General features: G+C 32.7%; 10 protein-coding genes across 10 annotated transcripts; 8 read left to right on the top strand and 2 right to left on the bottom strand.

Moving 5' to 3' along the window:
* The first annotated feature begins 69 nt into the window (after positions 1 to 69).
* On the top strand, positions 70 to 5,931 carry BX664DRAFT_336464 (FANCI solenoid 4-domain-containing protein). The gene is made up of 26 exons (XM_051546085.1): positions 70 to 193; positions 281 to 365; positions 423 to 477; positions 536 to 620; positions 702 to 979; positions 1,037 to 1,106; positions 1,183 to 1,265; positions 1,345 to 1,396; positions 1,468 to 1,581; positions 1,651 to 1,729; positions 1,801 to 1,956; positions 2,022 to 2,110; positions 2,172 to 2,315; positions 2,396 to 2,538; positions 2,607 to 2,734; positions 2,788 to 2,912; positions 2,988 to 3,150; positions 3,237 to 3,536; positions 3,607 to 3,779; positions 3,854 to 3,985; positions 4,080 to 4,256; positions 4,327 to 4,771; positions 4,869 to 5,047; positions 5,139 to 5,321; positions 5,417 to 5,620; positions 5,737 to 5,931. Exons 1-26 carry the CDS (start codon positions 110 to 112, stop codon positions 5,839 to 5,841), a joined length of 3,831 nt encoding a protein of 1,276 aa, XP_051399330.1. The 5' UTR covers positions 70 to 109; the 3' UTR covers positions 5,842 to 5,931.
* Positions 5,923 to 7,498, bottom strand: BX664DRAFT_299504 (chorismate synthase). Its single transcript, XM_051542305.1, has 4 exons — positions 7,312 to 7,498; positions 6,748 to 7,206; positions 6,224 to 6,690; positions 5,923 to 6,162 (listed from the first exon to the last, which is right to left on the bottom strand). The coding sequence occupies exons 1-4, from the start codon at positions 7,477 to 7,479 to the stop codon at positions 6,057 to 6,059; spliced, it is 1,200 nt and encodes a 399-aa protein (XP_051399329.1). The 5' UTR covers positions 7,480 to 7,498; the 3' UTR covers positions 5,923 to 6,056.
* A 948-nt stretch (positions 7,499 to 8,446) lies between these two features.
* On the top strand, positions 8,447 to 10,515 carry BX664DRAFT_336461 (uncharacterized protein). The gene is made up of 6 exons (XM_051546084.1): positions 8,447 to 8,682; positions 8,756 to 8,909; positions 8,996 to 9,141; positions 9,211 to 9,246; positions 9,309 to 9,462; positions 9,545 to 10,515. Exons 1-6 carry the CDS (start codon positions 8,545 to 8,547, stop codon positions 10,309 to 10,311), a joined length of 1,395 nt encoding a protein of 464 aa, XP_051399328.1. The 5' UTR covers positions 8,447 to 8,544; the 3' UTR covers positions 10,312 to 10,515.
* A 27-nt stretch (positions 10,516 to 10,542) lies between these two features.
* On the top strand, positions 10,543 to 12,971 carry BX664DRAFT_282775 (glycyl-tRNA synthetase). Its single transcript, XM_051541574.1, has 7 exons — positions 10,543 to 10,605; positions 10,678 to 10,729; positions 10,782 to 11,337; positions 11,410 to 11,559; positions 11,627 to 11,792; positions 11,865 to 12,029; positions 12,124 to 12,971. The coding sequence occupies exons 1-7, from the start codon at positions 10,570 to 10,572 to the stop codon at positions 12,898 to 12,900; spliced, it is 1,902 nt and encodes a 633-aa protein (XP_051399327.1). The 5' UTR covers positions 10,543 to 10,569; the 3' UTR covers positions 12,901 to 12,971.
* A 136-nt stretch (positions 12,972 to 13,107) lies between these two features.
* Positions 13,108 to 15,418, top strand: BX664DRAFT_336457 (vacuolar fusion protein MON1). Its single transcript, XM_051546083.1, has 10 exons — positions 13,108 to 13,403; positions 13,460 to 13,544; positions 13,614 to 13,700; positions 13,762 to 13,855; positions 13,927 to 14,181; positions 14,269 to 14,350; positions 14,426 to 14,634; positions 14,696 to 14,759; positions 14,847 to 14,958; positions 15,034 to 15,418. Exons 1-10 carry the CDS (start codon positions 13,196 to 13,198, stop codon positions 15,173 to 15,175), a joined length of 1,338 nt encoding a protein of 445 aa, XP_051399326.1. The 5' UTR covers positions 13,108 to 13,195; the 3' UTR covers positions 15,176 to 15,418.
* A 691-nt stretch (positions 15,419 to 16,109) lies between these two features.
* On the top strand, positions 16,110 to 16,396 carry BX664DRAFT_336456 (uncharacterized protein). Its single transcript, XM_051546082.1, has one exon. The coding sequence runs from the start codon at positions 16,226 to 16,228 to the stop codon at positions 16,382 to 16,384; it is 159 nt and encodes a 52-aa protein (XP_051399325.1). The 5' UTR covers positions 16,110 to 16,225; the 3' UTR covers positions 16,385 to 16,396.
* A 525-nt stretch (positions 16,397 to 16,921) lies between these two features.
* Positions 16,922 to 18,511, top strand: BX664DRAFT_387043 (uncharacterized protein; the record flags this gene model as incomplete). The annotated part of the gene is made up of 6 exons (XM_051549360.1): positions 16,922 to 17,147; positions 17,330 to 17,338; positions 17,880 to 17,899; positions 18,016 to 18,034; positions 18,154 to 18,218; positions 18,286 to 18,511. Coding segments are annotated over 5 exons (276 nt in total). The 3' UTR covers positions 18,156 to 18,218; positions 18,286 to 18,511.
* Positions 18,512 to 19,485: 974 nt separating this feature from the next.
* BX664DRAFT_351059 (uncharacterized protein) lies at positions 19,486 to 20,489 on the top strand (the record flags this gene model as incomplete). Its single annotated transcript, XM_051547642.1, has 5 exons — positions 19,486 to 19,517; positions 19,603 to 19,826; positions 20,022 to 20,071; positions 20,173 to 20,223; positions 20,304 to 20,489. 5 exons carry the CDS (start codon positions 19,486 to 19,488, stop codon positions 20,487 to 20,489), a joined length of 543 nt encoding a protein of 180 aa, XP_051399323.1.
* Positions 20,490 to 21,656: 1,167 nt separating this feature from the next.
* Positions 21,657 to 22,136, top strand: BX664DRAFT_351058 (uncharacterized protein; the record flags this gene model as incomplete). The annotated part of the gene is made up of 2 exons (XM_051547641.1): positions 21,657 to 21,868; positions 22,112 to 22,136. 2 exons carry the CDS (start codon positions 21,657 to 21,659, stop codon positions 22,134 to 22,136), a joined length of 237 nt encoding a protein of 78 aa, XP_051399322.1.
* Positions 22,137 to 22,189: 53 nt separating this feature from the next.
* BX664DRAFT_336439 (ribosome maturation protein SBDS-like protein) lies at positions 22,190 to 23,455 on the bottom strand. Its single transcript, XM_051546081.1, has 6 exons — positions 23,404 to 23,455; positions 23,243 to 23,338; positions 23,038 to 23,167; positions 22,731 to 22,931; positions 22,486 to 22,665; positions 22,190 to 22,395 (listed from the first exon to the last, which is right to left on the bottom strand). The coding sequence occupies exons 1-6, from the start codon at positions 23,433 to 23,435 to the stop codon at positions 22,270 to 22,272; spliced, it is 765 nt and encodes a 254-aa protein (XP_051399321.1). The 5' UTR covers positions 23,436 to 23,455; the 3' UTR covers positions 22,190 to 22,269.
* Between the last annotated feature and the right edge of the window lie 668 nt (positions 23,456 to 24,123).

Below are 24,123 nucleotides of genomic sequence, written 5' to 3'. Positions count from 1 at the left end.
AGACCTACTGCCAAAAGCGCGTCGTATGTGCCTATTTCGCTTTTTCGTGTTTCCTTCGCCTCCTTTTCTCTTGACCTTTTTTTCCTTCTTTTTTTTTTTATGACAGTAAATGGATCACACCATTTTGAAATTGGCAAAACAGACTAATCGAACTGCTCTCAAGGAATATGTTGCAAGCTTGACATCTGACCAGGTAAACAAACGGAAGGAAAAATATTAGTTTAAATCTTCCAATGGTTAACTTTTTTTTTTTCCTTCTTTTTGTGTCTTACCAATGTAGATTGAAACCCTCCTCAAAAACAAGTTTTCACAATCTACTCATGCTGGCATTGATCCTATTTTGGTTATACGTGGACTTTTATTAGGTATATTCCATTATGCCAAGGAAAAAAGAATGTTATATTAAATATAGTTTGGAATAGGTGATCCCAATGGCATGCAGACTCGTTTAGTGATTACAAAGACAATTATTGACTGGTAAAACTATATACTTTTTTAAATAATTATTATTCCTGTTAAATTATTTATATTATAGGCTAGGTACTGAAACGGAATCCACCAATGGCTCGGGAACAAAAGTCAAACTTGCAACTACAGCTATCAACCTGCTTTTACCAGAGGTGAACAGACCGAAAAAAAAGAAAAAGAGATATTCATATCTTTTTTTTTTTTCTTTACCTCTTGTATTTGGATCTTGTTAGATAGAGATATTTACACCAGGAATGATTGAAGAAATAGCACAACAAATCATTCAACTTATTGAAAATAATGTTCCTGTCCAACCCCGAATCTTTGAAATCTTAGGAAAATCATACAACTTATTATCAGCAATGGAAGCAAATGATAGAACAAAAACCATACTAAATCAAATATGTGACTCAAATTGGCATCCGAACTCTACAGTTGGCTTAGCATCTTGTATGAATGAAATGGAATTGGCAACCCCACAACTGAATCAAGTGATCAAAAGGATGTTATTGTAAGTTTACTTTATAAATGAGCTAGGATTTCATTTTTTTTTTTAATTTTACTCTAGACAACTCAAAGAGCTTGAAACTGAAGAAGTACCTCCATTTATATACCAGTTACTCTTACTCTCTAGAAAGGTAAATGATTCTCTCTTTATTTGAATATATCCCAATAGACTACGGATTTAACTTTTCTTCTATCTCTCAATCTTAGGGTAACAAGCGAGAAATTCTTGCCGGCATATGTCAGTTCTTCGATTGGCTTCATAACTCTCCAATACAAGACGATACGTCGAGGTGAAAAAGCAAAAGATACAATGAAAGAAAACATCAATTGATACTAACCATATTGTCTCTATTAATTTCATTATAATAGAATGGAAGGAACAGTTATGCTTCACATATCGTTTGCCATCAAACAAGATCAGGTAATTGCTGAGATATGGATTTACACAATGTCCTAAATAACCACCTTTCTTTTTTTTCTATTGTTATTCAGGAACTTGGTATGGAATTGGTCAAATATATCAAGAGTGACAAGGCATTATTACTAGAAAAATTCAAGATGGCTTGTTTGTTATCGGCTGCACGCATACATCGACTGGAAGAAATCGTAAGAAATGATAGTCCAATACGGATACATGACTGGTCCATTTATTCATTTCTTTATCTATTAAAACAGATATTTGATCTATTAAAAACAACTGTTATATCCATTTACAAGGACAGCGACAAATTTGACAAATCTTCTTGGATCATTGGTAATTGATTAGGCACAAATGATAATTGTTAAATGAGTGGTAATGCTAACTAATTTATTCCGAAAATGTAGAATATGCCAACATTGACACATGTGCATTACGAAAGGTACTTTTAGACATTGCAGACAAATCAGCATCAGGATGGGATCAAGTTATACAAAGTTTGACACAATTGGCAATGGTACTTATTGATGGAGCAACAAACCCAACCCCACTGAAAGCACCTGGTAAATTGAAGAAGGAAAAAAGCAAAATCATTTGGATAACATTATTGATATTATCATCTTATTAGGTACCATTGTACGAAGCAAAAGACCAAAACCTGGACCTTTGGACGAAGTGATTTCTCTTGGTATAGATATTCTGTTGAAAATGTTCAAGGTAAGAAAAGATCGAATTAATATAAATCATATTTCTAACAAAATTCCCAATACTTTTCAAGCTCCATGATATCACTCGAGCCGAAATTTTGGAACAAATCACATCACGTGTCGTATCCCGATCAAGTAGTTCCATGCACTTTTTGGATCTCCTGGAAACTCTTACTACAAACTGTCCATATGAAATAGAAAAATATATCAGTAACGTAAGTTCCTGGAAACAAAAAAAAAAAAAAAAATAAAGAAATAAAGAAACCTGTATTGATTTATTTTGTTGATGGATTAGATCAAAGATACCTTGGATTACCTATCGTTCCTGTCACATCCTACAGCAAAAAGACTTCTCACCGCGATTCAACCTGTCTCTTGCGGTAACTATCAATTCCGAGATGGGTTGATACTGGTATTACGAAAAAGCATGTTTGCAAGGTAATAAAGAAAAAAAAAGATACCATGTAATAGGAAGACAAGTCGATTCAACTTTTTAATTCATTTAGAGAATTGGATAGCAGAATGATTGCAGTGAATGGATTCCTTAGCCTTTTACAAAATCAACTTGATACAACCAAACAGACGTCATCTTCACGTATAGAGGCGACCGAGGGTGTTGCGTTCGAAATATTAGGTATATGAAACAAACAAACCCAAAAGGCTATTACTAATGATTCATGTCTATAGGATTGTTACGACGGTGCTTTAGTCAACAATGCGAAGTCCGTGCAGAAGCATATGATGGACTTGGAGCCTTATCAATACAATGTGAGTCTCTCTCTGGTGATATTTTTGAAATATTATATGCACAGGTAAGGAAAATCATTATCATCATCATTATCATCATCATCATCATCCGATATTAATGGGATTTTAATCCTAACTAGTTCCTACATTATTTTGAAACTGATAATGGTGTTGTGACTCCTTTACAACTATCATCATGTGTGGAAAGTAATGTCAAGTCAAGATTGTTAGAGCCTATTCACCTGCTTTTGGCCAACTTACTCAAGACGGTACGGAATTTGAAGAATGGGAAGCATCATTCTGGTAATAAATAATAATAAAAAAATGGGTTGATTAAACGGAGACTAATGGATGCTCATCTATCTCTTTTGTTTTATTTTTTTCATTAGTGATTACTTCAGCTCTTACTTCATGTAAAGAGCATATAAAGTCATTGACCTTTCGACTTACCAAGTTGGACACAGAGGATTATGAACTCGACAAGGCAACCAATTTTGATACTACAACTTCTACTGGGTTACGCTACTATTATTTTGCTGAATTACTCTTAGGAACTTTGGATACTGTGATGGAATATGAATTTATCACTCAAGGTGATACTGTTGAATCTTGTCAAGTTATTATCACTCTATTCAAGAAACGGAAAACGTTATTGACTCTGATTAAGGAAAACAGTAGCAAGGATAAAGGTAAAATGTATAGTTTGGAAGACATCTTATTCTGATACTCTTTTGTTTTTTTTTTTTTTGGTATGATTAGGACGCAAGTTATCTTCTCTTGGTACATCATCATTATTGAGTTTGGAATTCACTGCAAAAATCACAAAAGCTCTCTTCTTACAAGGTGATCGACAATCTCCTATCTTGATGCTACGTTCAGATATTGATTTCTTACATTATATCGTATCTATCACACCAATTGTACTGGCTACTGTAAAGTTTATTCATATGATGGGGTTAAGATATAAATGCTGATTCATAACCTTTTCTTTTGATTCTATATTTAGACGGTAGATAATGAAAAGATACGACAAGATAACATATACTTTGAATATTGTGTTGATCTGGCCAAAGTTTACACACATATTCTCATTCACGAAGATTCTGATAGCAGTTTCATCAATCATCAACCAAAAAAGGTAACAACTATCAAATAGGAACTACTATGTCTTAAGAAAATCAGATTATGATACTAACAGCCTTTTTATTTATTTTTTTTTTTGACGTAATCAGGGTCAATCTCTCTTAGCATCTGTCACAGCAAGTTTGAAGTATATTCTGGATCTTACCTACAATTTGTGGCCTGATCGACTACCTACATTATTATCTCAATTACAATCCATGTCAAACGTTGAACATCCATCTGAAAAGGTCAATACTGTTATTACTGATTTACTCAACCAATTCAAGGTACTTCCTTTTTTTTATTTTTTTTATTTTGCATCTATCATGAATGATCTCAATTTTTGTTTCATAATAGGAAATTTTGGACAAACATTTGAATGCTCAGACACCGCTTTATAAAGAGTCAGCATATGTTATTCAAGTGATTTCATTTCTTGCCAATCAATTGGACCGTACGGAGGACGATTTTGCTGATCATTCCAATAGGGTGATACAATGGCTCACAAAACTTGCGCAAGATCGACCTATTGAAGATACTGGTGTGGCCAAAGAAATCATGACATTACTTATTCAACTCTCTGCCGACTCGAATCAATTGGATGTGATCAAAGCAATGGCGGAAGATATACATGCTCTACAAGGGGAAGTAGAGATCAATGAAGATAGCCAGGCGGATGTAACTCTCACTTATCCATTGATTAATGCCAAAACCCATGGTGTTATTACAGCTCTTCTCCTTTCCTTTACTGATCAATCGAATGATAGTATGATATGGTGTATTGGTCGGTTGAAAATTTCAGGTAAATATAACTTTCTATAGAAAAAAAAAAAAAGAATAAAAAGAAAATAAAGGGGTTGTTTGACTTATTTTTTTTTCTTTCTTTCTTTTTGTTATAGCCATGTCGAATGATATAGATCAGCATTCTGAATTTGAAAAGATGATCTGTGATCGTCTTGCATCCTATGTGGATATTGTGAGTGAACTCACCAGGGCGGCTCTAGTTGGTTCTCATGCGGAAACTCTCATCAAAGTGTTAACAAAAACATATCGAACTTTCACTGCGTTTGTGAAATATGTAAGATAGATCATCCCTCTCTCTCTCTCATTTTTTTTAAAAAAGATATATCTCACCCTCTCTTTTTTATTTTTATTTTTTTTTGTTATAGAAAATGACGAATTTGAAAATCGAACTTTCTCAAAATGTCATTCAACTGATTGCTAATGTGGGAAGTAAGGTGACGGATAAAATGTACAAGTTCTTGACAATGTATGCTCATCATCGACAAGAAGAATATGAATTTTCTGGGACTAAAAAGGGCAAGAAGAAGGAAATCAATGCAAGAGAAAAGGTAAATCATCTATTTTTTTTAAAAAAAAAAAAAAAAAAAAAGAAAGAAAAATGCAAACTAAGATGAATGATGCATTTTTTTTTTTTTTTTGGTAGGCCAAGATTTTACGTGAAGCCAAAACAATTCCAGGTTTGATTTTTGTGGTAGAACAATTTGAACGACATTTGATTCAATTGACTCGAAAATCCAAAGTGGATTTGATGCAATATATGAAACGAAGTACATCTCGCGATTTTCAAATCAAATTGGACAAGTATGTGGAATCTAGTTCAGATGACGATGACAAGAACCCAAAAAGAGTAAGTACCCAAAACCAAAAAAGATAAATGGTCGATCGGAGATAGGGTGTTTCATGTAGTTTTTTTTTTTTTTTTTTTATTCATGAACTTACTTTTTTATTATTATTGATGATTAGCCTCGTGTTGAACCATATGATGAAGAAGAAGAAGACGATCAAATCTTGGATTCGGAATCAGATCAAGAAACAAGTAGTGGGCCAAGGAAAAGGACAAGGCAATGATGATATGTCTTATGTAGAATAGTGTGATTATCTTAATCAAATGAATAATAATAAAAAAAAAAAACAAGTGTATCTTTATCTGTTTATTTGTGGAAAAAAAAAAAGAATACAATAAAAGAGGGATGATCAAAAAAAAAAAATTATATATGGATCTATAAAGTGAATTGAAACAAATGATGATTGTATAAAAAAAGTATATGAAAGAAAAGAATAAACTATTTAGCAAGGTCTTTAGGGGGTAAACCAAGAAGAGAATGATGGATATCAATAGAAGGTAATCGAGTAATAGCACTACGACGAGCTTCTTGTTGCATGGCCATACTAATTAAAAAAAAAAAGATGAATTCATTTGTTGATAAATCAAATAATGTTGATGACTTACTCCATAATCACCAATGCAGCCATAGATTCTACAATAGGAACAGCTCTTGGAACAACACAAGGATCATGACGACCACGAGCAGCCAAAGTACCCCAAACACCATCATAGGAAGTAGTTTCTTGATCACGGGAAATAGTAGCAGCAGGTTTGAATGCTACTCGGAAGTAAATATTTTCACCATTGGAAATACCACCTTGAACACCACCGGAATGATTTGTCTTTGTACCAAATGTACCATCTTCTTTACGAACAAAAGGATCGTTGTGTTGATGACCTGGCATGGTAGTACCGTTGAATCCTGAACCAAATTCAAATCCTTTTGTGGCCGGAATAGACAACATGGCATGGGCAAGAATAGCTTCTAACTTGTCAAAACAGGGTTCACCTAATCCGACTGGACAACGACGAATCACACAAGTCACTGTACCACCGATAGAATCCTTTTCTTCTGATTTTTGAGTAATCACCTATCAAAAAAAAAAAAAAGTTATTACCTTATTTTCTTTATATTATATTAATCTTACTTGTTTGATAGCTTCAGCAGTTTCTTGATGAGGACAACGAGTAATATCAGCATCAACAGTATCACGATCAATAGAATTCAAAAAATCATAGAATTCAGGTTTGACCACATCATTTTCTTGAATATCATGAATAAATGGCATAGACACTTTTCCAACACTTGAAGTAAAAGCAACGATTTCCACACCAAATGCTTCCTTCAAATACTTTTCAGCAATAGCACCAGCAGCAACACGACCAATGGTTTCACGAGCAGATGCACGACCACCACCAGAAGAAGCCTTAAGACCGTATTTTTGAAGATAAGTATAATCAGCATGAGAAGGACGAGGGTAAACATCGGTTTCACTATAATCATGAGGTCGTTGATCCAAGTTGGGTACAGTAATGCCAATAGGAGTACCTAAAGTCACACCGAATTCTGTTCCTGACATGATAGTAACACGATCCTTTTCATCACGCTATCATAATATATATATATATATAGTTATTGTGAATAAATAAATAAATAAATAAATAGAAAGAAAAAAAAATAGAATAAAAGTCAAAAAAAAAAAAAAACTTACAGGAGTAGTAAGTTTGCTTTGACCAGGTCGTCTTCTAGTAAGTTGAGGTTGAATATCAGTTTCAGTCAAAGCCATACCAGGAGGAACACCATCAATAATTGCACCAACACCTTTACAATGTGATTCACCAAAAGTTGTAACACGGAAGATTTTACCAAAACTACTCATTATTATTCTATACTAAGAGACAATAAAGAAAGAAAAAAAAGAAAAAAAGAAAAAAAAAAAGAAATCGATTCGGATTTTATAAATTCTTTTTTTTTTTCTAGCCCAGTCACTCTACTTCATTTCTTTGGTGGTTGAAGTGAGTCATCCCAAAGTGAGTTATTCTACAGTGGGTTTCGAAAGATTATATCGATTATAAAATTATTCTATATTCTCTCTTCTACTTCATTTTATTTAATATTTGATGTTTTAATAAGATGAAATGATTATATATAGAAGATGATTTTATTGATATTCATTGATTGCTTTTTTTTTCTCTATTATTTTATTATACAAAGATGTAGTCGGTCACTCAAAATTAAACTCACAAGTTCGTAAAATTGTCAAACTCAAAAGGAAGTAGAACCTTGCATAAAAAAAAAAAACTCATTTTTTTCCGTTTTATTATTTCCTTTGTTCCCGAAAACTTCTTTAAGGTACCAAACCCTATTTTTTTTATTTTTTTATTTATTTATTTATTTATAATTCAGATGATCAATTTATACTAGATAATTTGATTGAAAACATAAAAAATTTCTTATATCTTTTGATTTTGAATGCAAATGATATGAAATTTCAATATAGAAGTTTAAAGGGGCCAATATGATTGGTTGATTATTTTTTTTCCCAGTTCCTCATGAAATTTGGCCACTGAAAATCTTCGGTTTCCTTTATTGTTATTTTCTTTACTTCTCCTTTCATTTTTTTTTTTTTTCGTTTTTTTGTAGTTATCATTGAACACACTTATTTTTTTATTTTTTTAATATTTTTTTTTTTTTGTTTCAACTTGTTTTTTTTTCTTTCTTATTTTGTTTTTATCTTATTTACCATTTATTGTTGAACCAAAAACCAGTTTTATTGGAATACAATAGCATCATCCTCAGCTTATCACCATCCAACTTTATCTTCAGATCAGGTTTAATTCTTTTTTTTTTTTTTTTTTTTTGATATTCAATTACATTACTTGTTGAAAACTTGTCCTATTATCCAACAAAACTTTCCGGTCATAGTGGAATAGAATAGACTACTATGGCCTCCACTATTGAATGCTTGGCAAAGCAACAGAATACAACTTCCAACTCGGATATTTTAACTGATGATCTAGACTCAAGAATAGATGAAGAAGATAAGATAACTACTCAAGTAAGACAATTATTTGTGGGGAATGTAAGTAATAATGAATAATAAATAAGTAAATAAAAAATAATATATTAAATAAACAATACTTTTATTATGATAGCTTCCATTTCGTATACGTTGGCAAGATTTGAAGGATTATTTTAGAAAAGCAGGACAAGTAATTCGAGCTGATGTGGCTTTAAGCTTTGATAATCGATCTAAAGGTCATGGTACAGTCCTTTTTGCTACAGTAGAAGATGCTCAAGCAGCTATAGGTAAAAAAAAAAAAATTACAAGCATGATTTCTTCTTTTTTTTTTTATGATTGTTTAAAAATAACCATCATTTTATTATTATAATAGATATGTTACACAACTCCAAATGGCACGGTAGAACATTGGAAGTCAGAGAAGATCGTGGTTATATCGAACAACCTTTGATGAGAAAATCAAATTTACAACAAGATCATCAAATACACAATAATAATAATAATATAACAAAACAAGAAGTAAGTTTTTATTTATTTATTTTTTTATTTTTATTTTTTTTTCTGATATTTTTTTTTTCCATTTTATAGTATATTCAACCTGGAAGACAATTATTTGTTGGCAATGTAAGCGAATTTAATTAATATCATTGAGAAAATCAAATTAAATGATTTATTATTAATAATAGTTACCTTTCCATTGTCAATGGCAAGATGTGAAGGACTTATTTCGAGCTGCTGGAAAGATTTTAAGAGCGGATGTGGCACAAGAACAAGATGGTAAAAGTCGTGGTTTTGGTACAGTTTTATTTGCAACATTTGAAGATGCCAAAAAAGCTATAGGTAAAATAAATGAGTAAATAAAAATAAAATAAACATGGATGAATATACTGAGTATTATTATTATTAATTTTTTTTAATATAGAAATGTATAATGGATTCGAATATCAAGGAAGACATTTACGTGTACATTTTGACAAATTTGCATCTAATAATCATCATCATCATCATCATCAATATAATAAACAAAAGGAATACCTTTCAGAACAAGTACCTTCAAGGTTTGGAAATACAGAATTCAATCAACAACCTGATCCTGCTGTACTCGAAAGTTTAAAACAAACATATGGTAATAACAATCCTGGTGGTTATGCTACATTTTCTATGGAACAATCACCTTATTTATCAACTTATCCAACTGAAGATAATAAATCAAAATCAACAATGGGTTATACTGATTCTTCTGGATTATCTTCATTACAACAACAACCTTATTATCCTCATGATTTTACATCAAAGTATTATTCATCATCCATGGGATCAAAACAATCTATTTATGATCAAGATATTCAATTGAATTCAACTGGATTTATTGAAAAAGATACAAAACAACAATCATCCTCATTATTCATGCAACAAAGTCCTTCCTTTATATCCCCTTATCAATGGACTTCACCAAAACAAGAAACATCATCTCCATATCAACATTATCAACAACCTTATTATGATATATATACACAACAACAACAATTAACAGATGATATGAAAAGAATGGGATTATCGAATAATAATAATAATAATAGTACAGCTGGCCTGACGAATTTGGGTGATTCAAGAAATGATTTTGGACTTTATGAAAACAAGGATGATAGGGACAATGGTTGGGATACACTAAATGGTTTGAAAATTTGAAATATTTTTATAGATTGTATATTTAGTTTAGTACATTATTATTATTATTTATTATTTTATTCTTATTATTATATTTACTATATGATTCTCTTGCAAAAAAAAAAAGACTTTCCTTTTTTAGGGTATGAGTCTTATTGTAATCAGAGTCAGTCAGTGGCTTTTTGTGCCAAAATAAAAATAAAAAAAAAAATGGGTTCTCCTAACTTTTTTTTTGTAACTCCTTTCTTTCTTCTTTCTTTCAACTTATTTTATATTCAAATGGCCCAAAAAACCTTTGATAGAGCTGCTCTTGAGGTATTCATTCATTCAAATATAATATAAAACTGAAAGATAACCACTTAACTATTATTATTATTATTATTATAGCAACTTATTGTGAAACGTTTCTTTTATGCTCCCTCTTTCCAAATCTATGGAGGTAAGACTAAGTCTTTTTTTTTTTTTTTTTTCTCTAATTCACATAATAATAGGTGTTGCTGGTTTTTATGACTTTGGTCCTACTGGTTGTGCCTTGATGAACAATATTATTAGTGTATGGCGTAACCATTTCGTATTGGAAGAAGAAATGCTTGAATTAGATACTACTATCATGACCACTCACGAAGTTCTCAAGACCTCTGGTCACGTCGATAAATTTGCTGATTGGATGTGTAAGGATTTGAAGAATGGTGAAATTTTCCGTGCTGATCATGTTGTGGAAGCTGTATTGGAAGCTCGTTTGGCTGGTGATTATCAAGCACGCGCTGCTAAGGAAGGTAATGCTGAAGCTCAAGTCTTGGTGGAAAAGAAGGATCCCAAGAAAAAAAAGAAGAAGGGTACTGTGGTGGCTGTGGAACTTGAAGAAGCTGTACGTAAACAATATGAAGAAACCTTGGCTCAAATCGATAACTACAGTGGTCAAGAATTGGCAGATATCATGAAAAAATTCGATATTCGATCTCCTGAAACTGGTAATGAATTATCTGTTCCTCAAGAATTCAACTTGATGTTCGATAGTAGTATTGGTCCTACAGGTCAACTCAAAGGGTAAATATCTATATTATATATATATAATCAGTCTCTCCATATATAGTTTGTTCTTTTTCTTTTCATATCTAGTTATCTTCGTCCTGAAACTGCCCAAGGTCAATTCCTTAACTTTAAACGTCTTTTGGAATTCAACAATGATAAAATGCCTTTTGCTTCTGCTCAAGTGGGTCGTTCTTTCCGTAATGAAATTAGTCCTAGATCAGGTCTTTTACGTGTTCGGTAAATTAAGAATGAATGAATAATAGGGGATCAATCTTAGTAATGACTTTCATACTTTCTTTCTTAGTGAATTCACCATGGCCGAAATTGAACATTTCGTTGATCCTGAAAACAAGGATCATCCCAACTTTGTTGATGTCAAGGATGTTGTGATTACTCTTTTATCCAAGGATGTTCAATTATCTGGTAAAACTCAAACTCGTGACATGACTGTTGGTGAAGCTGTAGAAAAGGTATTACTGAATGATGATAATAATGGTGATTCTGATATTTGTTACTCTTTTTTTTTTTTAAAAAAAAAATAGAAAATCATTGATAATCAAACTCTTGGTTACTTTATTGCTCGTATCTATCTCTTTTTGACCAAGATTGGTATCAAGCGTGATCGACTTCGATTCCGTCAACATATGGATAATGAAATGGCTCATTATGCAACTGATTGTTGGGATGCTGAAATTCATACCAGTTATGTAAGTTTTTTTTTTTTTTTTTTTTTTTTTTTTTTTTTTTTTTTTTTTTTTTTTTTTTTTTTTCTCACTGATATTTTTTTTATTATGATATTAGGGTTGGATTGAATGTGTTGGTTGTGCTGATCGATCTGCTTATGATTTGACTGTGCATTCTCGTCGTACCAAAGAAAAGTTGGTAGTCCGTGAACAACTTGAAACACCTCGTGTGATTGAACAATGGCAATTGGAAATTAACAAAAAGACATTTGGTCCTAAATACAAGAAGAATGCCAAGGCGGTTGAAGAAGCTCTTTTGTCATACACTGATGAATGCTACGAAAAATTACAAAAGGATTTGGAAACCAATGGCTCTGCTTCTGTAGAAGTAGATGGCGTTACTTTTGAAGTTAGCAAGGACGATGTGACAATTGCTCGTGGTACTGTGACTGAACATATCCGTGAATACACTCCCAACGTTATTGAACCTTCCTTTGGTATTGGTCGTATTCTCTATGCTCTTTTGGAACATAGCTGGTGGGTACGTGAAGACGATGAAGCTCGTAATGTCTTATCTTTCCCTACTGTGGTTGCTCCTTTCAAGTGCTGTCTCTTGCCTTTATCTGGTAATGCTTGCTTTGATCCTTTTGTCAAGAAATTCTCTCGTCAACTTCGTCAAAGTGGTGTGTCTACACGCACTGATGACAGTAAAGCTTCCATTGGTCGACGATATGCTCGCAATGATGAACTTGGTACTCCTTTCGCTATCACTATTGATTTCCAAACTGTTGAAGACAACACTGTTACCTTGCGCCAACGTGACTCTACTGAACAAATCCGTGATACTTTTGAAAACATTTTGAAGATCGTCAAGGAATCTGGTGATGACATCTAGATTAGTTAGTTTTATATAGATATATTATATTTTTAACAATTTCAAATAAATGTACAAAGTTTTGATATTTTTTTTTTGCATGAATAAGATGCTGTGAGGATTATCAACTCCCATAGGCGGTGTTTCAATGGCTTGAGGGGTGGAGGAGACCGACCATTTTCTTTCAGAATCTTTCCTCCTTTCTTTCTTACTCCCTTTTCTTCTTATTTTTTTTTTTTTGATATTTTAGATTTATATATATATTTATACGTATATATACATATATTTATAGAAATATATAGATAGATATATATATATGACTGAACCTATACTTATTCCAAAACAATCTAGTACTAGTAGCTCAACAACAGACGATCAGTCCTTGATGAGTTCTCATTCATATGATTCTAGCTATTCATCTCAATCTAACTTTAGCGACAAGGTGAAGCAACACAACAAGGTGAAACGTCAAGGATCCAGAAGCTCCGTTCTTAATTCAACAAAAAATAGAATGAATGAACAAGGTAAAACCAAAGAAACGGAGAAATGATAATAAAATAATAACCCATCATCAATATAGACTCGTCTGGTTTTTCTTCTTCATGGTTACAACATAAAAAGCATTTCATTATACTTAGTAGTGCGGGAAAACCTATATGGTCAAGGTAAATGCAAACAAAACAAAGTGAATTAGAATTCTTACTGACGAAGAAAAGTATTTATTTCTATTAAAGATATGGGGACGAATCTAGGATATCATCCTTCACTGGGGTTATACAAGCCATCATTTCATTTTTTCAAGATAGTGACGATACCATCAAGTAAGTTTTTTTTTTTTTTTTTTTATACAAGAAAGGATATACTTATATATTTGTTCGATAGATCCATCAATGCTGGCGATCACAAGTTTGTATTCTTATTAAAGGAACCTCTTTACTTTGTTGCTATTTCAAGAACTGGTGAATCGGACGCACAGGTATAAAAAGGATATGGATAGAATGTCTCGTCGAACTTATCTTGCTGATGTTATTTTTTTTTTTTTAATAGCTGAAAGATCAACTCGTTTATCTCCATAATCAGATACTTAGTGTTCTCACATCATCTCAGCTGACACGAATATTCGAACAACGGGTCAATTTTGATTTAAGAAGGTTACTTGGCGGCACAGAAGTCTTTTTGGATAGTTTATCAACATCTTTCAACAACGATCACAGTTTTATGCTTGGTGCTTTACAAGTCTTACGTTTAGGACGATCTACTAGGGAACAAGCAGGTCAGATTTTATCTAAAGGGAAAATCAAGGTTGGTTAGGAGAAAAAAAAAAAGAAGAAATGGTAGTCATGATGACCGTCCGCTGACCACCTTTTTCTTTTTTTTTCATACCTGTAGAATTTATTATATGCTATGATCATTACCAAGGGTAAACTGGTGACTTTATTACGACCTAGAAAACATAGTTTGCATCCATCAGGTACAATGATAAAACATGGTTATAAAACATGGAAGGCAACAAAACAAACCATTCATCTTATTTTTATGCATCTAGATCTTCACCTACTATTTAATATGCTTACTGGATCCACTACATTTCATACTGCAGAATCTTGGACACCTCTTTGCCTACCCAAATTCAATTCACAAGGATTTTTACATGCCTATATATGTTATATCGATAATGACGTATCTATAGTGATGATCAGCACTTCCAAGGACAACTTTTTTGAACTTAGTGATTGGAAAGGAAAATTGGTTAAGGTAAGAGGAAGGTTAATAAGAAGACTTGAAGGATAATAACAATTTTTCTATGTTTGTATAGGAACTACAAGATGAAAATATATTACAGAACATCATGACCGCATCCAATCGATTATATACAGTTGGTAAGAAAATTAAAAAAAAAATAATCGTATATGAACTAGGATTTATTTAATTAATAAAAAATATTTTTTTTTTTGTTCTTTCTTTAGATGATATTGGGATTCCAAAGTTACTCCACTTTATGTACAAATCCAAGACTCATATTCAATTCACCAGCCCTGGATGTAGTGGTATTTATACAAAAGATACCAATCGGAAAAGGTATTTCTTTTTTTTGTTTCCTTCAAATAGTTTTACCCATACTAACGACGATGTTTTTTTTTTTGTATTATTTAGACTCTATCGATTATACGAATACGTTTTTGACAGGATGCATTCAAGGTCAAGACCATTAAAATTGTATTATCATCATAGTGATGAAGAAGTTATCTTGGGATGGGTATGGACACAAAGAAAAAAGAAGGCGTGGGCGTTTTGATTTACTTATGGGCTTGATTTTTATGTAGATAACATCGACATTCGAATTATACGTTGTTTATGGTCCGGATACGCCAAAATCAGTCATCATCTCACATTCAAATCAACTGTTAAGATGGATCAAAAAGAATGACGACAATTTATTTATTCTCAACTCGCCTGTTTTTTAGTCTAGTATAGATCATTGATTAATATGTATCGTACATCCGTCTTTTTTAATAAACATTTTGAAAATATCAAAAAACGACTCTTTTTTGTTTTACGTTCCTTTGGAAAATGATGATTCTTCATGTCCCTCTACTCAATATTGTGCTCATTTTTTTTTTGTCTTAATCACCGTTCAATCAGTAAGCCGATACTAGTGCTCACATTATCTTAGTCCTTTCATTTCTCTTCGTCTAGCAATTCTTACCATCATATGAATCCTCTTTCTATTTGGGCAGATGTGTTTATTATAAGGATGATAACACTGATACTAAAGAAAAAAAAAACAATAAAACTGGGAAGCGTTAGGTGCCTCCGGTTTAACTAGCGTTGCCGGATCCGCCAGAATTGATTTGGACTTGAGCAGGTGCAGCTTGCCCGCCATATATCTTTTTGGCACACTCTTCAAAAGCGGTAACATAATTAGGAGGCATAGAATCAAAACTATTTTTCTGGCAGGTAACAAAGCTTTCATACTTGATATCTGCCTGGTCTAGTGGAGCAGCCGTTACTCCGTTTTGATCCATAGTATTAGTGGTGGAACTAGCTAGGTCAGACATGATTACAAAATAAAAAGAAAAAAGGAATACAAATGAACTATTTTCTTTATAGCGGTTTGTTATTTATATTTTTTTCATGCTGTGACACCTCAAGAAAACAGGTTTGATAGGGCGTTTTCTTTTTTTTTTTCTTTAGTTTTCAGGAAGCGTATAAGGTTGATCATCCATGGAGGGGGGGTTCCCAGGGATCATACATCACTTGTATGTGGAGAAGAAGAGAGCGTTTACGCCTTCTGTCGCATCAATGCAGAGGTTCACTCTTTTTTTTTTTTCTCGCAAGTTAAGTGATGATAATGCAGTGGCAGTATGTCTTCTCTCCTTTCTCTCATTTTGTGGCAAAATCTGCTCCTTTTTTTTTTCTTCTTCTCTATTCTAACTCAAAGTCTAGTTCTTATATCTACATTAACACCCCCTTGACCTTTTTTTTTCTGTATGCATTTATCTGAATAGAACGTCACTAGGGAGGATAGAATAGAACATCAGTAAGGAGGAGAACTATACGCCAACTGCATGGATAGATGGCAAGATAGAATAGATGTATCATAGATCGAACTGAATCATCTGTTTCACGATCATCAGAGGAGAGTTTGTAGTAATCAATAAGAAATCAATCGTATTCCTTTAGATGAAGCATTCTCCTCTCTTTCTCTTGATCCTTTCTTGTCGCAATTACATTAAGATAGTTAGTTATAATGTTCATGTTACGTATCATCTCTTTTTCTTTGGATAAAATGATCTTCATGCATGACTAGTCCTTTATTCATCATCCATGCATACAGCTAATTCATGCCTCCAACTCCACTATATGTGAAATGATGCTCTTTAGGGTGACATCTGACAAGTTTTCTGCATTTATTCCTTACAAATGAGTCCCTCTCTCTCTCGTACGAAAAAAAAATATATAAATGAAGGAAAAATTTCGATGACAAGCACTGATAAAAAATAATAATAATATTTCTTTTATCAATTCATTTCTATCCATAATGGTTAATCGTGCTTTTCTTTTATGCCTCTTTTTGGCCTTCTGCATTGCCATGGTTAGCAGTGTTCCTGTGAACTCACAATCAACTGACGTTTCTTCAAGCGACGCAGGTGACATAGCGTCCAAGCTTGCTTCAGCAAAGAAAGCACTTGAGGCTTCCAAACTTGCTACAGGACAAGGAAATGAACTTATTGATGGTCTCTTAGAACTAATCAATGGGATCATAGGTGGTTCTCTTCCATAACCGCATCCTATACCAAAGCGACTATCATTCATTATCAGAATCTTTTTTTAAATACCTGATCATTGTTTAATTTCATCGCAGATCGCAGTTCTCCTATCTAGGCTAGAAAGCATATAATAGGTATATTTACCTTTTTTTTTTTTTTGTAATAAACATAATTATTAGGTCAAATAGGTAGAATTTAGGGTCTCTATGTAGAGTTGAATAAAATATTGGGTTTTCTATGTAGAATTTAGGGTTTCTATGTAGAGCTGAATAGAAATTGGGTTTTCTAGTCCTAATTTGGAAGGAGGCGTTTTGCCCAGAAGCTCGCTGAGCGAAAATTATGCATTGCCAAATAAAAAGGACGTTTGTTTATTTTTACTCTTCTTCTTCTTCATCTTCTTCTTCTTCTTCTTATTTTTATTTTTATCACATTATTGTTCTTTTTTTTTTCTTTCTGTTATTCGTTTATATTTTAAGATAAATCAAAGTAAGGTATGGAAATAATAATAAAAGATTGTCTATACATATTCATTGTGTTCATGAACTGACTGAGTCATTCTTTTTTGCTGTGTATGTTTATACCTTTTAGTTAAAACAAGTGAACACAAGTACCTTTAACCTCTTTTATGCTGTATTACTCATGTTTAATAAGGTAAATCCATTTCATTATGTCACCAACGTTATATGATATTGATCTCTTTTTTTTTTTTTATTTGAATCTATATTCTAGATACAAATATGACGATTAAAGTAAGACACACAAAAAAAAAAGGTAATGATACCGTTTTTTTCTAACCTTTTCTTCTTTTTATACATGAATCATTCCAACCTCTTTGCTATATCCTTTTCTCTATGTGCTTTTACAGACACTCACTCTTATTAATTGTAAGTTTCAAAAACAAGTTCCCTTCCTCTTCTTATTTCTAACTCTACTTTTCTTCTTTTTTTCTTTTATACGCGTTCTTTCGACCTTGATGTTTTTACTACAACATCTGTCCATCTAGGATTATCGTTCTTTCTTCTTCTCGTCCTTCTTACTTGGTATCCTGGATAATGACTATTACTGAATATACGTCTGACAGAAAGAAAGAAATCTAGATACACGAAGATTGATCATTATAGTTTCATGTCAATAGGATACTACGAAAAGTGGCTATCCGTCTGGATCAGCGAAATGGATGAACAGGATGTATTATAGGATTCAATTGGATTTGATTTACAAATCAATTAGAGATATCTTCTTGGTCTTTTTATCTTATTCTGGCTTAAAGCGTTAGTGATTCTTTTTACTATCACACTTAGTATACAATTTACATTCTTTTTGTTTAATAAAATTATATTCATTGTCACTATTTACAATCATTACTTTTTTTAATGTTATCTATCATTTCCTTTCAAACAATTGTTCCTTAAATAAATTAAATGATTGCTGAATCCAAGCTTAAGAGTATCAAAGATGAAAAAAGGAAATATATTATGTAAGTCGTTCTCTTTTTCATGTATTTTTATCACTTTTTCTTTAATGTCAAAAACTAACCTTACTTCTTTGTAAATACTTTACTTTCATTAGTACATTACAACATATTCTTTCTCTCTATTATATATTACTTCGGTACATCGCCATGTACCTAGTCGGACTTTTCGTTACATTTTTATTTATTTCGTTTCCTAACAATTTTCTTTTTCTACCTTCTCTTTCCTTTTCTCCACACTTTTTTTTTTTTTTTTTTTTTTTTTTTACTCATCCGCACTTTGTTCGTGTCTCGATATTGGGTGATGATAGGTAATATATGAAATACAATGACATAAATGGATTCTTATTCTATTATTGCCAATTTAAAATATATATATATATAAAATAATAATAAAATAAAAAAACAGTATAAAATATAATTAGTTACTTGTTTTATAGTTAATACATGACTCTTCTAGTATCTACAATTTCAAGACCTCTTCTTGGTTGGACTCTCTCTTTCTTCGGATTCCATTGCGCAGCCAATGCAATTTAATTATGCACAAGTACTTTTGAAGGTCCTTTTTACTGCTTGGTTACTCTTCCTTATGATATTTCAAAATTTCTTTTCTGCTTGTTTGGACTCTTTCTCTCCCATCTGTCGCTCATTGTGGTGATGTTCTCTTCAATCTCTCTTTGCTACTTGGTTGGACTCTTTCTCTTTGTTGTTTTTCGTATCTGTAGATATTAAGATTGTCGTCTGTACAACCAAACTAGTAAATTTGTACAAAAAGAAAAAAAAAAAAAAAGAGGATCAACCGATATTACATACAATCATTTGCTTCTTTCTTTTTTTTTAGATCCTTCTTTTTATTGCATTGTTATGGATACATTGACACTGGCGCATGATCCAAGGTAATATGTATATGTAAAAGAAGAAAAAAAATGAATAACATCGACGGATTACTACTCATTTTGCTGATTCTTTATTGTCTGTTAGTTATCAAAATAGTGGTCTATACAGTCAAATGTTGAATGGTCATCATTACTTTATGCTTAGCTTTTGGTCAGACGAAGATCATAGTGTATTGATCTTTGTTTGTTTACGGGCAATGGACTTGGTCGAGGATGATCAGTCTCTAGAATCGTTTATGAATGTAGTGACTGAATTTTGTGCTCAAGTAGTTGGAGGGCAAAATGCAACACGCAGGAAATTCAGTTATTGTCTGTTGATAGTGTTGTTTCATGCTGGAGTCCTTGTTAAGTCCTGACATTTGCGGTATTTGGTTTGGAAAGATTATTGAGGATCATATCAATGACTGATAGTGGAGCGCTATACGTAAGACGATACAACTATCTTTCTTGATGATCTGAAATTGTCTGATATCTGCATTTGGCAAGCCTTTATTTCTCTCCGAGCCAACTGTTATGATGACATTGGGTTTACTGGTGGTACAAAACATTCGATGGTGCAGCCAAGGTAACTTGTACATAGAAAAAAGAAAAAGAAAAAGAAATAAACATTGATGGATTACTACTCATTTTGGTGATTTTATCTGTAGCTTGCTAGATTATCGTCTATACAAAAATGGTGATGCAAACATTCAATGATATAGCCAAGGTAACATTTATATAGAAAAGAAAAAAAAAGAAAAGAGAGCATTGATGGATTACTATTCACTTTGTTAATTTCATCTGTAGATTGCAAACCATACAACAAAGCCAAGATCGAATGCCTTCTACGTTGGAATGGCTCTGTTATCTTATCCAATTGAAGTGTCTGTATCAAATAAAATAGTCCTACCCAAAGTGCAAGTCATGATCGTTATCCTGGTGATGGCATTAGTTGTGATTCTGGTCGTAGTTCATGGATATTATCGATTATAGCGTAGTTACTTATCATTATAGTTATGTAGTATAGTTATGTAGTATAGAATATTTGTAGTGATGAAATAAAATTATGATTTCAATAGTATATTTGTACTGATCAAATGAAATTCCTTGTTCTGGAGGTCGACCATACCTATATTTCAACCTTAATAGCGTCCTACCTAGATTTAGTATATTTTTGTCATAGATTTATTGAAGTCAAAATATTTTTATTATTTCTATCCTATCTATTTAGGGGGGAGGGAGTCCTAGAGGTCCTAGAATGCATATCTAGGCTAGAAATTGTATAAAAGTCCCTAGACGTCATAGTAAAGTTTTCTGATGTATAAGGTTGATCATCCATGGATCAAAGGGGGGTTCCCAGGGACCATACATCATTTGTATGTGGAGAAGAAAAGGGCATTTACTCCTTCTGTCGCAGCAATGTAGAGGTTCACTCTTTTTTTTTTTTTTTTTTTTTTTTTTTTTTTTTTTTTTCTCGCAGGTGATGATAATGCAGTAGCAGTATGCCGTCTCTCCTTTCTCTCATTTTGTGGCAAAATCCGCTCTTTTTTTTTTCTATTCTAACTCAAAGACTAGTTCTTATATCTACATTAATGCCCCTTTGACCTTTTTTTTTTTCTGTATGCATTTATCGGGAGGATAGAATAGAGCATCAGTAAGGAGGAGAACTATACGCCAACTGCATGGATAGATGGCAAGATAGAATAGATGTATCATAGATCGAACTGAATCGTCTGTTTCACGATCGTCAGAGGAGGGTTTGTAGTAATCAATAAGAAATCAATTGTATTCCCTTTAGATGAAGCATTCTCCTCTCTTTCTCTTGATCCTTTCTTGTCGCAATTACATTAAGATAGTTAGTTATCATGTTCATGTTACATACCATCTCTTTTTTTTCTTTGGATAAAATGATCTTCATGCATGACCAGTCCTTTATTCATCATCCACCTATACAGCCAATGCATGTCTCCAACTGTCCCTATATGCGAAATGATGTTCTTTAGGGTGACATCTGCATTTACTCCTTCTTACAAATGAGTCCCTCTCTCTCTCGTACAAAAAAAAAAAAAAAAAATATAAATGAAGGGAAAATTTCGACGACAAACACTGATAAAAAAAAATAATAATAATATTTCTTTTATCAATTCATTTCTATCCATAATGGTTAATCGTGCTTTTCTTTTATGTCTCTTTTTGGCCTTTTGCATTGCCATGGTTAGCAGTGTTCCTGTGAACTCACAATCAACTGACGTTTCTTCAAGCGACGCAGGTGACATGGCGTCCAAGCTTGCTTCAGCAAAGAAACCAATTGAGGCTTCCAAACTTGCACTAGACGGTGGACTTCTTGACGCTTTCTTAGATTTATTTGGCGGGTAGGTGGTTTAGTATAATAGCCGCATTCTATACCAAAGCGACTATCATTCATTATCAGAATCTTTTTTTTTTTAAATACCTGATCATCGTTTAACTTTACACTATTTGTATGTTGTTAAGGATAGTCAAAGATAACTAATAAAAGAAGTGGTGACTCAAACTATAAATTGCCCATGTGAAAATGATAATTGTGATAGACCATTGCGGTTTATACTCTAGCAGGTTCCTTATACTGTATGTAGCATTATTGTGGTTGTTCTTGGATGAATGACTACCATACGAGTGGATATTTGTCGAATTTAGGGTATGATCAAGACGAATGTATTCAGATATTTTTTTTTTTTTATTTTAGTTTGAGAGATAAAAGAGATATAAAATCTAATAACAGACTAAACTAGTACTAAAACCGTTCATCTCCTTCTTCCTTTTCACGAAGGTTCATGATTTCCAATTGTCCCCGTCCTTTAGTGTCCGTTTGCAGAATTTCGTTAATGATTCGGTATTTTCCAGGATCCACCAATGCAATCTAGATAAAAAAAAAAAAAGTGTTGGTGATTAATTATACATCCAACACAAATTCCGTAAAAAAAAAAAAAAAAAAAAAAGAATAGATTACCAATTCAATTTCATCTGATTCAAAGTCTTCTTCTTCCCTTGAGGTCACCAATGGGACGATCTTTTCCTTGAGTACTTTCTTGGCATCTTTTCCTTGGGGTAGAGTGATACGGACACGCATTTGAGCACGTTGGATAGGTAACAGTTGTTTTTCTTGGAGTTGTTTGATCACATCAAGAGCCTATGCACGAAGATAAAAAAAAATATTCAGAAAACCAGATTCAAAGAAGAAAGGATATCGATTACCTGAGATTTCGAGCTTCGTTTAGGATTGACACTTAAATGTAAATCCTGCATAGCCTTTTCAATCATAGTAACAGTGTACGGACGTTTGGTTTGAGGGTTGACACAGTTGTCGGTAACAATATTAGCAATATCCTTCCACATTGATTCCAGTTGATTTGATCGTTCCTTATCTGCCACTTGAAGTTCACCTTTTTTAAGGATCTAGTATTACAAAAAATAAATAGATATGGCGAGTCACTATTATGTGCTGACGACTCTGCCAGGAAATATATAGCTTCCTTATTAGATTCCTCATGTGGTTTCTTACCTCTTGGATCACTTTGTCGGTATCGTCAGTCTTGAATGATTTGTTGAGATCATCTTTACTTGCTACTTGACCTTTGGAGACATTCAAAAACACACTGTGGATTTGCAAGACTTCATCCAGATCCGTTTCCCTACAATTGAGAAAAAAAAGCAGTGAAATTAGAATCAATACAGCATGAGACTCTAATAAAAATTCGCATACTTACACATTACTACGCCATTCCATAACCTTATTTTTGTAACAGGCAAGTTCAAATCGTTTTCCACCTTTTCGTAACCGTACTACAGAAACGTTTGTTAATCTATCAAAGAAGTTGAGTCAATAGATCCTTGAGATACAAAGTAAGATAATTTTTTTTTTATTTACTTGATTTGAGAATTGGGTTGTTTAATGGGCATAGTCGGTACACAAAGAAAAGGGAAGAAAGAATGGAGGAACCAAAAAAAAAAATCTTTAGTTTTTAGATTTGGACGGCCATTCAAACGCTTATTTTCTGTCCACGGCTAAATCCGGACTCAAGTCGGGAACTCAAACGAGCCACGTTCAAGCAGGTCGCCCTTTTTTTTTTTGTGTACTAGTCAATCCTTTTTTCTTTCTTTAACTATACCTAATGATAAACGATACCTCTTCCACACCTTATTATACCTAATGTATCCCAAAGCATTAATTCACCAACCTAACCAGAAAAGACGCGCAATACCAATACAACAACTCACGAAAGCTGATTGTATACAGTATCTCTCACAAGCATTTGAGGCACGACTAAGAAAAGAAGTGTCCCCCATTTTGGTGAAGTATTTGACGAAGAACAGTAAAGCGACATTCGAAGACGTATCAAATCATATCAAGGAAACGTATCTCAGAAAGCAAAAGGGAAGAAAAAAGATAATCGGTCTTTATGATGATGTAGTAGAAGCATACAACGAAGGTAACTTTTTCTTAATAAACAGCAAAAGATACGAATATTACAGTACTGAACTATATATGTATACTTATTTATTCTAGTCAATGATACCAAGATAAACCGTGTACAAGTATCTGCTTCCTTTGACACTTTAGCTATTGATTATATTCACCAGTGGCAAT

This window comes from Halteromyces radiatus (assembly GCF_025201355.1).
Source record: "Halteromyces radiatus strain CBS 162.75 chromosome Unknown BX664scaffold_5, whole genome shotgun sequence".
Lineage (NCBI taxonomy): Eukaryota > Fungi > Mucoromycota > Mucoromycetes > Mucorales > Cunninghamellaceae > Halteromyces > Halteromyces radiatus.
The sequence above is the reverse complement of the archived record's forward strand: the minus strand, read 5'-3'. Positions and strand labels throughout refer to the sequence as shown.